The sequence below is a fragment of the Acomys minous genome (genome assembly GCF_964271855.1).
Source record: "Acomys minous genome assembly, chromosome: 2".
Taxonomy (NCBI): domain Eukaryota; kingdom Metazoa; phylum Chordata; class Mammalia; order Rodentia; family Muridae; genus Acomys; species Acomys minous.
In genome coordinates this window covers 78,843,863-78,856,393 of record NC_140484.1, presented here as the reverse complement: position 1 = coordinate 78,856,393, position 12,531 = coordinate 78,843,863, and the positions used below count along the sequence as shown (strand labels likewise).

General features: G+C 41.9%; 1 protein-coding gene across 1 annotated transcript; it reads left to right on the top strand.

Annotated features, from left to right (window-relative positions):
- The first annotated feature begins 397 nt into the window (after nucleotides 1-397).
- ANKS4B (ankyrin repeat and sterile alpha motif domain containing 4B) lies at nucleotides 398-10,618 on the top strand. The gene is made up of 2 exons (XM_084767185.1): nucleotides 398-618; nucleotides 8,787-10,618. Exons 1-2 carry the CDS (start codon nucleotides 455-457, stop codon nucleotides 9,886-9,888), a joined length of 1,266 nt encoding a protein of 421 aa, XP_084623311.1. The 5' UTR covers nucleotides 398-454; the 3' UTR covers nucleotides 9,889-10,618.
- The last annotated feature ends 1,913 nt before the right edge of the window (nucleotides 10,619-12,531 follow it).

The following is a 12,531-nucleotide window of genomic DNA, read 5'->3' as shown; positions in this document are numbered from 1 at the left end:
TGTTTTCCCCTTTATTCTGTTCCAAATAGTTAACAGAGGACTTGTATACAGAATATATAAAGAAGTCTCACAATCCATTAGTAATAGCGCATCTTTTCCCTGTCTATGAACTTAAACAGTTCTGAGTTTTTGAGATTCTTTCCTGCATCTTGTGCCCGGGTGACCAGTGTCACATCTGGCACTTGTTTAATGGACACAGTAAAGACTAAATTGCTTCATCACCCTCGTGATGGACACAACAGGCCTCAATGTCCATTGTCAAGGCTGGTCCCAAAGGGAAAGGTCCAAGTCCAGGGCTGTAGGCCCTCCTGGCTGCCTTCCAAGGAGCGAGGTTGACGTGAGCTTTGGCCTGGGGTGATCCACACTGTCACTGATTAACCAGTGCTGTTGGAAGGCTCTACTGCCAGCACTGCCTAGACAAAGACACTTGACAAAGCTCTGGTAGGCAGAGAAAATGTCTACCCGCTACCACCAAGCAGCGAGTGACAGCTACCTGGAACTTCTGAAGGAGGCCACCAAGCGTGATCTGAATCTCTCCGATGAAGATGGCATGACACCCACTCTCCTGGCAGCCTACCATGGCAACCTTGAGGCCCTAGAAATAATCTGCAGCAGAGGGTAAGTGACTTCTGTCAGGTCAGCCTGAGACTCCAGAGCAGCAGCAAGAGACAGAGAAGTCCATCAAGATGGTTTGCCTCTTTCTAGACTCTCTAGGCTGGGTTTTAGAGAGGGACAAGACTGAGCTAGGTATGGTTTCTTTCCCTGTGAAAACAGCCATGTGAGAGTCACTCAGCCAGACAGATGGAGTGGGTATTGTAACTATATGTACTGAAAATCATCGGTCAATGTTCCACTTGGTTCAGTCATTTACCTTGGTTAGGGTAAGTTTTTATTTTACTTTTTCAATTGTGTCTTTAAAATCTATCTTTCAAGAGCACTCAGTTTTGGTGTAAGCCTCTGGTTTTTGAATGGGATTTCTGGCTTTTTAATCTATAAAAGGGTCTTCAGTCCATCTTTACTTTGTTAGTTTTCTTTCTAGCTAACACCACACACATACACACACACACACACACACACACACACACACACACACACACACACACATACACACGGTGGGGGGAGGGAAGGTCCTCCTTTCTTCCTTCTTTTCCTCTTCTTCCTCTTTCTCTTTCTTCCTTTTCATCCTCCTCTTATTCTTTTCCCTCACTTTTGGTGCTGTCCAGAGGGAGCTGATCTACAGAATGTGTGGGTTCCTGTTGTGGCAATCAGATTTGAGAGGAAAGACAGGCAAGTGGCTTATGGTAGATGTGACAAAGCCGCTCCAGGAAAGAGGATATTAAGCTGGCATTAGAAAGGCAAGGATCTGATCAAGCACTGAAGGAAGCATCTTTCTCCTACACACTGTGCACTCCAAGGATGGAAGGTGTCGAGTTTGGCTGGATCTGATTTGCAGAGGGACTGGCCTAAGCCATTGAAACCAGACCATTAGGAGCCTTGAGAATTCTGTTAAGGACTTGAATCTTGTCCTGAGAACCAGGAAGCCACACCCTGTATTTACAAAGGAAGCCACCAGATATAGTTATGCACATGAATATTATTCCCTGGGCTTGTACAGTGGTCACAGAGAATGTCCAGGAACATTCAAAGTGGACAGAACTAACATGGTGACCGTTGGTATGGGTAGACACGGGGATATTTGAGTGACAGTTGGATGCTGAATAGATAGTGATTGGATGTGACAAATAAAGGAAGAGGAGGGTCAACATCTGTGTTTGGATTAGACAGATTGTAGATAAGGACACCTCATTGAGTTGGGGGACATGTCAGAAAGGGCATGTTCACAGTCTACACTGAATCTTCTGAAAATTTAAGTCTAGATAAAGCTTTCGTCTTTTAAGTCAATGTCTCAGCTATTTTGTTACAGCAGTGAAGTATCTCACACACTTTTTCAATGTAATTCACAAGGGTATCAGCATTATATAATCAGTAAGTTGATTTCTTAGGTTGTCTCCCTGTTGGATACAGAACTTTTTTTTTCTAGTTTGCAGTGTTGTGATGATTATTCTTCTATATAAATCCTTGTTCATACTTTTTTTGAGTGTAAGTTCTCAGAACTGAAGATTTGAATCAGTTGGCAAGCACTTGTGCTATGATAACAGAATACCTCAAGTGAAGTAACTTCTTGAGGATAGAATTATTCTCACAGTTTTAAGAGCAGCCAGGAAGTCCAGGATCAAGTTGGCCAGAAGTTCAGTGTCTAGAGAGACCCAGTCACTGCTTCCAAGATGGCTCCCTATGGCTGCCATCTCTGGGAGAGAGAAAGGTGGAGTCCTCACATAGTAGAAGAGACAAAACAAGGGGTAAACAAATAAAAAAAAAAAAAGGAAAGAAAAGATTCCCTTTATTGATAAGGAATCCCTTTCACAAAGTGGAAGGCAGGCCTCCAGATGGGAATGAAAAGTCCAATGCTGAGCAGTCATTGCACTTCTGAGCTATAGATCTGTAACTGTATGACACTTTTTGAGTTCTTTAACACTGATTCATAAAGTTGATTTTTAGAGTGTGTGTGTGTATGTGTGTGTGTGTGTGTGTCTCTGTCTGTCTGTCTGTCTGTGTGAAGGGTGGTATCAGCATGCCACAGTGCACATGTGGAGGTCAGAGGTCAGCCTTGAGTGTTAGTCCTCCATTTTTACAGTGTTTCACAGTGTTTGAGAGAGAGCCTCTTGCTGCTCACAGGCTAGCTGGTCCATGAGCCTCCATGGACTCCTGTTCCTGCCTCTCATCTTGTCAGAGGAGCGCTGGCAATAGAGAAGCTGCCACATCTGGCTCTATGTGAATTCTGGGGATTGGAACTCAGGGCCTTATGCTTGTACAGCAAGCAATTTACCCACTGAACCATCTCCACAGCCTTCACAATGCTTTTAAATTTATGGTATCTTTGCGATATATATTACAAGTATGTTTACAATTCATATTTTAACAGTTAATACTTTAAGTGTAAATACAAATATATGCATATATAATATATTATATATATTATTGAAACTATGCATGTATAATATTTATTTTAAGCGCAGCTGTAAACTCTGTTACATAATTCTAATTTCAAAGTCATTCATACCAAAATATTGGCTGATAAATACCTTCCATTTTTTCTTTTGCCCATATTTGCAAGTACAATTTTTTCCTCAAAAAGGCAATCTTACTAAGTATACTGCTAAAGTAACAGTTTATCATGATCACTTTGTCCCTAAAAGTTGATATGTATACCATTTTCATGACTACATTATATTCTATTGTAAGGTTTTCATCATTATGTACTTATTTATTTTAAATTAACAAATAAAAATTGCACAGCCAGGCATAATGATGGCACACACCTATATTCCTAGCACTCTGAGTCAGGAAGATTGTGAGCCTGATGCTGTCCTGGACTTCACAGCAAGTCCCTGTCTGGCGTATATTTATGATGTACACTGTGGTATTTTAGATACATCTACATTATGGAATGACTGGATCAAGCTAATTATATGTATAAGGTATCATATCCTTGATGAGGATATATTTTACAAATACACTCTTAACAATTTTCAAGTGTGTAATTGTTTTTCATGTAGTCATCACATTGTAGAGTGCATTGCTTGAACTTTCGCCCCCTTAATGGACACTTTGCATCCTTAAGCCTCAATCACTACACTTCTCTCCCCACCCCCAACCACCATCTACTCAAGAGACTTCCCTAGGTTCCGTATTGTTTAGATTCTACATTTAAATGAAATTGTGAGGCATTTGGTTTTTTGTGCCTAGCTTATTTCACTGAACATAATGTCCTCTGGGCTCGTCCATGTTTCCAAATGCAGCATTGTCTTATCCTTTAAGGCAAAATAGTATTCCATTATTGAAATATATATTTGTGTGAAATATATATGTGTATATATATATATATATTTATATATATATAAGAATATATATATATATATATATTCTTCATTCATTCACTGGTGCAGGCAAATTGATTCTGTAATTTATTCAATTAGTTGCTTATTCATGACACTTAATTCCTTCTCATTTGTTGTTTTGCCAGGGAAGGTTTAACTTGTGTATGGTTGGCTGTTATAAACAGAGTTGATAGGACACCTTTGTTCATTCCGCTCTGTCCAAGGCCTCACATCTCCTTGGGATGAGTCCCTCCAAGTAGAGCAGTGGATTCCGGGGTGCACTGCTGTCAGTCTTTTAAAGCATATCCTCCCAAGCAGTCTGAGCCCGATTATGCTGTTCCCAGCTTGGTTCTTTCCTATGAGCCCTCTGAAACCAAACAACTGTTATTTTTCAATCCTTTCCTGTTGGACAGGAAACACCGGCACTGTATGGTTTTAATTGTCATTTCCTTCATTATTATAAGTCCAAATAATTCCTTTTTATGTAGAAAAACATTTTTGATAGAATTACTGTTTTCTGAGAACAGCTTTACACATATTCAAAATCAACTTCAAAAGAAGAAATTGGAGTGGAACAGATGCCCAGAGTGTTTAATTTAAGCAAATTACCCACTTAGCAACAACAACACGCCTGCTTTAAAAATTATTGCTCAAACGATTGCTTACTAAAAATCAATCAAATGTGGCTTATTTTAAAATTGCTTCACAAAATTTCTCTTTTGAGAAAAATGCCAACACTAGGTTGAATCTATTCCAAAGAATCCATAGGACAATGGCATTAAATTCAGCCTATGAGACAAAGGGAAGTGGTTTGTAGGGGGCAGGGCAGGGCAGGGCTATGCAGTGATTCTAGGAGGAAATGTGAGCCAGAAAACTGGGTTTAGCAACATGCATTGGAGTCCCATTGCTGGAGAGGGAGGGTCTCTGGGGCTCCAGTTTTAGTGGGAGACCCTCATTCAAAAATAATCAAAATGGAGAAGCAATTGCAGAAGACAACAGTGTTAACCTTTGTCTTCTATGCATATGTCCTGGAGCATCGCGCGCGCGCACACGCACACACACACACACACACACACACACACACACACAAAGAGAAACGTGAGTCAGGCATGATGGTGTATGCCTGTAACCCCAGAAATCAGGAGACTGAGGCCAGGGGATTCTGAGTTGAAAGCCAGCCTTAGTTACATAGACTCATTACTGACACAGAGAGGAAGGGGAAGAGTAGAGTTAGATCTAGAAAGACTTCATGAAACTTGACAATAATTTAAAAAAAACCATTTTATATCAATTGGAAAGTTGCCATTAGGGTGTAGATGCACCAGGGGAATGCATGGATCATTTTCTTGACAGTTTCATTTGTAAACTTGGAATTCTGCATTTGAAATTTTCTCTAAAAGAGCCCCGCCTCTGCCCCATCTCAGGCTTTCTTCCTCACATCTTAAAAGCATCACTGAAGACCCACTGAGATGAGAAAATTCACTCCATTCTGCCAGAAATCTATGGATCTAACCCAGACTCTTAACACCTAATGCCCTCTTCCTTCTCACTACAGCTCACCCCACCCAGAAATTCCTTCATTAGCTTATGCAATCCAAGGATAATTCAGCAAATTTCATCAGCATGGTTTTTGTTTATGTCATAGTCACATCTTGGCTGTTTTTCAGGCCCCCTTTGATGTCTAAGGGTACTTAAGGGTCCTTTTAAAACGGTATTCAGTTAAGTAAATAAAGAGTGAAATCACGTGTTTGGAGATAAAGAACTGTGTTCCCAAAGATTCGATTGTGCCAAGGCTGGGAGGAAGGGTGTCCTTTGATCCAAAATAACTAAATTGGGATTTCTGGCTAGAGCCCTCTTAGCAAAGGCTGCCTGACAGAGCGGCATTATTTAACATTTGCTTTCCTTAGATTCAATTTCATTTTCTTTCCTTCCTTTTCCCATTCCTTACCCATAACCCATGCTATCTGGTCACACTGATGTACACTCTGGGTTCTTCAAATACGCCATGTGATATTTGCCGTTGTCTTTGCCCGTGCTGTTCTCTGTGTGAAACAGGTGGCCAACTTGTGGCAGGATATAGTCCACAATGGGCTTTTCTTGGACTTCACTGTGCTTTTCTTTTAAGAGTGAGCCAACATTTTAAAAAATTCCATGAAATTATGGATGTCAATCTCGATTTGAAACATGGATGTGGTAATACTGTTTCTGCCTGGTTAGGGCATAGGCAGGGCTGCACCGCTACTGCAGTTTCTAGGTGCCTGAGCTTTTCTTAGTCTTTGTTGAGAAAACAAACTACGTTTTTGTCAGTTCTGTGTCTTCTCTGGTCTGATTTTGAGCTTTTGGCTAAAGATGGCTATAGACGAAAAAAGGAGAAAAAATGCAGTCTTTCCCTCGGGAAAATTAACTAACTGGGTAAATACAGAATAGCTACTTGATAAATAAAATGACACTGTAAATACTTAACTATGAACCAAGCTGGTGTAGTGGTTTACACCTGTAACCCTGCTGCTCAGTAAGCTGCTGTAAGAGGCTCACCACAAGTTCGAGGCCAGCTTGGACCACATGGTGAGTGCCAGCCTGTTTGAGATACATAGTAAGATGCTGCCTCAAAAATAAACAAATAATAAATAGATAGATAGATAGATGGATAGATGGATAGATATATGGATGGATGGATGACTGGTAAGATGGCTCAGTGGGTAATGGCATTTTCCACTAAGTCTGATGTCTTGAGATTGATCCCTGGGTCCCGCATGGTGAAAGGAAAGAACTGACTAATGCAAATTGTCCTCTGACCTCCATAGGCACACTGTGGCACACTCATATCCAAACATGTACAGACAGAAAATAAACACATTTAATTTAATTTTGGAAAATGTTTTAAAAATTAAAAACCCCAGGAGTGTTTTAGTGGTAGAAATTTACCAAATGGTTATGAGAAAAGATGAATATGAATATAGAGAAATGACGATAATGTATATAGAATATGTGTAGTTCACCAAGCACTGTTCTATGTTATATATGTGTTTAAAAGTCACACAACAACCTATTAGAGGCATTATTATTATTATTATTCTCAATAAATAGTTAAGATAGAAGACTTGTGCCTGGTTAAGTGGACAGGCTGGGTCACATTCATGTAAGACCTTTATTAGACACAGATGGTTAAACACAGGACAGGCCTGATCCCAGGGATGCTGCCTGTTGGGCTGGGGGTAAGGCTCCATGGTAGAACATTTGGAAGGCACCTATGAGGCACTACAAAAAGAAAAATGAAAGCATGCTGCCTGTCATCATCATGTAAAACAATTGCACCCTCAAAAGTCTTACTTTACTCCTATGATGATGATTGGTTCATAACTGAAACAACCCAGGTTGACAGGGAGGAGACCAAGTCTGAGTCATCAAATTATAGAATCCTGGTTGTGCCACGTTAGCATAGGGAGCCTGTGAATCACCTGACGGTCTTATCAAGCCGTAGGTTCTGATTCAGCAAGTTTGGGGTGGGCTCCAAATTCTGCAGCTTGGTAAAATCATAGGTAATCTGCTGCATCAGCTGCTGCTGACTGTACATTTGGGTCAAAAACAAAAACAAAAACAAAAACAAAAACAAAAACAAAAACAAAAAACTACTCAAAGCAGAATTAGTACACCATCGTCCTTTGCAAGGGTGTGGATCTTTTCTGGTTTTGTTTCAGCCTTCCCACCAGCAGTGCTGAGAGGTTTTTCAACTAATCTCCCTCCTGTCCTTTAGTAGGATCTATACTTGCATCTCAAGGCCTCACAGGAGATAGAAGCCCCCTTTTTTCCCTGGCTGATTTTTCTTTTGTTTTCCACATTTGACTCTCATCAGGGCTGAAGTGTTGGCTAGAGTCAGCTCTCTTTAAGTTCTCAGAGAATAGTGGTAAGTTGTCGGGACAATTGAAAGCCTATTACACAAAGAAACTATTGAAATCCTATCAACTTATAATTGGACAAAATTCATTACGATATAGCGCTTGAAATTCATCACTTCACAGTTGGTTCACTGTTATGTGTGTATGTTCTGAAGTTATACACGTCCATGATAATGTTATGGTGGAGATAAAATAGCCTATTAATGCATGTGTCTTCCAATCTCTGCATCCCGTGAGGTGATGTGGTAACAGGAAAATGTTCAAGATGGGTAGATTTATACCATTGTAAAGCTATAAATTAGGCCTTTGATTTTTTTTTCCTACGAATGAGCCCATTGTTAAAACTTTACTAGTATGGGGCCAGGTGTGGTGGCGAATGCATTTAATCCCAGCACTCAGGAGGCAGAGGCAGAGGCAGGTGGATCTCTGTGAGTTCGAGGCCAGCCTGGTCTACAAAGCGAGTCCAGGACAGCCAAAGCTACACAGAGAAACCCTGCCTCGAAAAAACAAAAACAAACAAACAAACAAACAAAAAACAAAAGAAAAAAAGAAAAAAAAGCTTTATCAGTATGTCATTGGATGATATTATTCTTGGCCTCAGGAAAACTTCTAATCAAGCGCAACTAGAATCAGGCACAATAATATATTTCCTTTCTCTTAGTTAGTCATGTGGTCCAACTCTGGCCAATGTGATATGAAAATGACTCTGTTAGAAAGGTTTTTTTGGGAAGCTTTTCTTGCTTCTAAAAGGGAGGCATAGGGTGGGAATGGCTGTTTCTACTCCTGGCCATCTGGTATCTGGCTGTGACACAGCTAAACTCAGCAGCCATCATACGTCAATGTCAAATCAGGATAAATATGTGTTTGCTGGTTGTTTTTGTTTTTCTTTATAGAACTTATGTTTAGTGAAAAAAAATTAACTTACCATGCACTTTTGTATTTCCTTCTCTAGTGGAGACCCTGATAAGTGTGACATCTGGGGAAACACTCCTCTGCATTATGCAGCCTCCAACGGTCACGCCCACTGCATCTCATTCCTAGTCAACTTTGGTGCCAACATCTTTGCCCTGGATAATGACTTGAAGTCTCCACTGGATGCTGCTGCCGGCAGGGAGCAGAAAGAATGTGTTGCTCTCCTGGATAAGGCTGCCACCGTGCAGAACACCATGAACCCCAGGAAGGTCACAAGACTGAAAGAGCAGGCTCTGAAGAATGCCAGGAGACAGATGAAAGAGTGTGAGCGACTTCAAGAGAGGCATCAAGACAAGATGGCGCGCACCTATAGTAAGGAGGACTCTGGGACTATTTCTTCTTCCCGTGGTACCTTCTCCAGGTCATCCCTTTCAAACGCTTCTGCTGGTGGATTTGGGTCACTGTCTAAAGGCATTAAAGATACCTTCAAGATAAAATTTAAGAAGAACAAAGACACAGCAGAGCAGGTGGGGAAGGATGGCAGAAATGGGCAGAGGCCGGTGATGGAAGTATTCAGAGAGGAGGACGAGGGCTCATTTCCCGAGGACTTCAAAGAGAAGCTCCATTTCTCTGCAGAGGAGGCCAGTGATGTACAACATGAATCTATTCTCAACCGACCGGGTCTAGGAAGCATTGTTTTTAGAAGGAACAGAGTATTGGATCTTGAGGACATCTCAGACAGCAAGAGGCAGTTGGGGCTTAAAATGCCCAGTGAGTTTTTCCAAAGACAAGGAGCAGCAGCAGTTGATGAGGAGGAGGAGGAGGAGGAAGAGGAGGAGGAGGAGACAGAGGTGAGCAGCACTGCGCGTCATCTTCCTTGGGACGAGGAAGAAGTAGAATGGGAGGAAGATGCAGCCGACGCCACTCCACTAGAAGTGTTCTTGCGGTCTCAGCACCTGGAGGAATTCCTTCCCGTTTTCATGAGAGAGCAGATTGATCTAGAAGCTCTGCTGCTTTGCTCTGATGAGGACCTTCAGAATATCCACATGCAGCTGGGCCCCAGAAAAAAAGTCCTTAATGCCATAGACAAAAGAAAGCAGGTGCTTTGTCAGCCTGGGCAGCTGGTCGACACCAGCCTCTGATGGAGGGCATTGGTTAACAGGGTGGTCCGAGTGTGGGGGTCATGCTCAGTTCCCCTGGAAGTGCCACACAAGGAACCCTGACAGACCACTGGGCATAGGTGTTAGGGTTTTAAAGGACCCCCCCCTCCCCAAAACAGAGGCCCAGACTCTGGGAGATATTCAGTATCTTAGTAAACTGTCAGTGAGAAAGGTTAGGAGACCTTGGAACAGGAAAATGGTGTTTCTCTTCCTGATTTTGCGTCTGTGTAGACTAAAGGCTCTCAATGGTCTGAAGGCCCAAACCCAACTTAAATGGATGGATCTAATCCTTTAGGAGATGTTTACAAAACAGGGTTGGTTTTATAACATTCCTGTCTGAGAATGATGACAATGAAGCAGGTAGGAGCTGGAAGAAAGAAAACATGGGGTGCCTCTTTTGGACTGAATTCTAACATTCTAACTGAATTCTAACTGAAGCCCTAGCCCCTAAGTGAGTGTTTCTGGACATAGTGCATTAAAGATGTGATTAAGGTTCAATGAGGCTAGAAGGGCAGGCTCTTAATTCCATATGACTTAAAAGACGAGGAAGCTACACCAAGGGTGTGCTCACACATGGGGAAAAGAGGACATCAGGAAGGCAGCTGTCAACCAGCCAAGGAGAGACCCCTCCCCCCAGGGAAATCAAACATGACAACAGTTTGGACTTTTGGCTTCCTGAGATGTGAAAAATAAATTTCTGTTGTTTGAGCCACTCTGTCTGCAGAGTTTTGTTGTTTATAGCTTACTTTATTTAATAGCAAGGGGGAAATGAAGGAGAGATAAAAATGTTTTCTGTTTAGATCAAAAGTGGGGAATGAGAAAAGACTTGTGAGAGAGCACGTGATGTTTATCCCCTCAGAAGCTGAACCACCATGTGGGGGAGATTGGTTTTTATGGAGCTGAAAAACATTCTTGAACAAATTCTGAGAGGAGGTATAAATGTGAGCCAAAAACAAGAGGCGGGGCCTTTGAAGACTTGGGATAGTTTTAGCTGTTCATCTCTGCACTTCAGCTTGCTCCTAGAGAGAACCGCTCGAGGGAAGGCTTCTCGAGGGAAGGCTTCGGAGCTCTGGGCTCTGGCTGAGGTTCCAGGTTCTGGTTGCTCCAGGTTCCAGTAGAAGAAATCCTGCTAATTACACCAGGAGAATTAATTGTTCCTCAGAACTGATATCCTTATGGTTTCATTATTGTATTCTTTTTTTTAAAAAAAAGATTTATTTATTATGTATACAGTATGCATCAGATCACATTATAGATGATTGTGAGCCACCATGTGGTTGCTGGGAATTGAACTCAGGACCTCTGGAATAGCAGTCCATGCTCTTAACCGCTGAGCCATCTCTCCAGCCCCATTATTGTATCCTTTAATCTTTTTTTCCGATTGTTTAGGTTAGTCAGGTTATAAGTGAGGTACTCTCGGTTAATAAAGTCATAAAAAATATATTTGTTAAGAAAATTGAGCTTGGGCAAGAGAGATGGATCAGCGGTTAAGAGCACTGATTGCTCTTCCAGAGGTCATGAGTTCAATTCCCAGCAACCACATGGTGGCTCACAACCATCTATAATGTGATCTGATGTCCTCCTCTGCCTGCAGATGTACATGCAGGCAGAGCCCTGTATACATAATAATAAATAAATAAATCTTAAAAAAAAAAAAGAAAATTGAGCTTACAGAGTTTTGTTATGGTAACCTCGGCTGACAAGTGTGCTGGGCCAACAAGAGGATAGCAAGAGGAGAACAAGATGGATTCAGAAAACAAACAAACAAACAAACAAACAAAACAAAACAACGATGACTGTCCTAGCTCAGTGTTTCTAAGGGTTAAGTGCCTCCTGAGTTGTAAGAATGGAGAGAAAAAGTATCATCTGTAGGAAGATTGATGGTGAAAGTCAGGGTTACACCTTCATGCTGGCTGTGCAGGCCCTCACTTCATTGCTGTGTGTGTCCACAGTGCTACTCTCTGGGTAAGGGCATGTCATAGTCTACATCTTAGATGTGGCCCAAAGACCCACTTGCTAACGTCTTGGTCATCTGCTGTGGAGCTATAGGGAGGAGGTGGTCATCTGTCCCCCAGGTAGGGCTTAGTAGAAAAGGAAGTTAGGTCATCTAGGCATGCCCTTGGAATGGGCATGGGGGTTCCTTTGCTTTCCAGCCACCCTGAAGTGAACAGGTCTCCTCTGCCACAAGCTTCTAATGGGTCACCTTGGTACAGGCTCCAAAGCACCCAGAGCGTGGTTATGGAGTGACGCCACTGACATGATAAATTAAAACAAAGTTAGCTTTCTTAATTATGAACAAAGGTCTATTCTTTACAGATAGGCACTGGTGACAGGCCAAAGAAACAATTCTACCCAAGTTGAACTAAAAAATATGGAGCTTTCGGAGTTACTGAAAAGGAGTATGGGCAATTCAAAGGTAACTGTATTAGCAAAAAGCCCACCCTAAGCATGAGAGATGATTCACAAAAGGTGCATCCTGAGAGCCCCGTGCCTACGTTGCAGGCAGCTCTACCAAAGAGAACTTTTCCTTCCCAGTAGCTGTTTGCTGCTTTCACAATGTTGGGAGGGTTCTCATGAATCTTATAATGTTCATAAGCTTCCTGATCCTGGCAAACTCTCTACAGC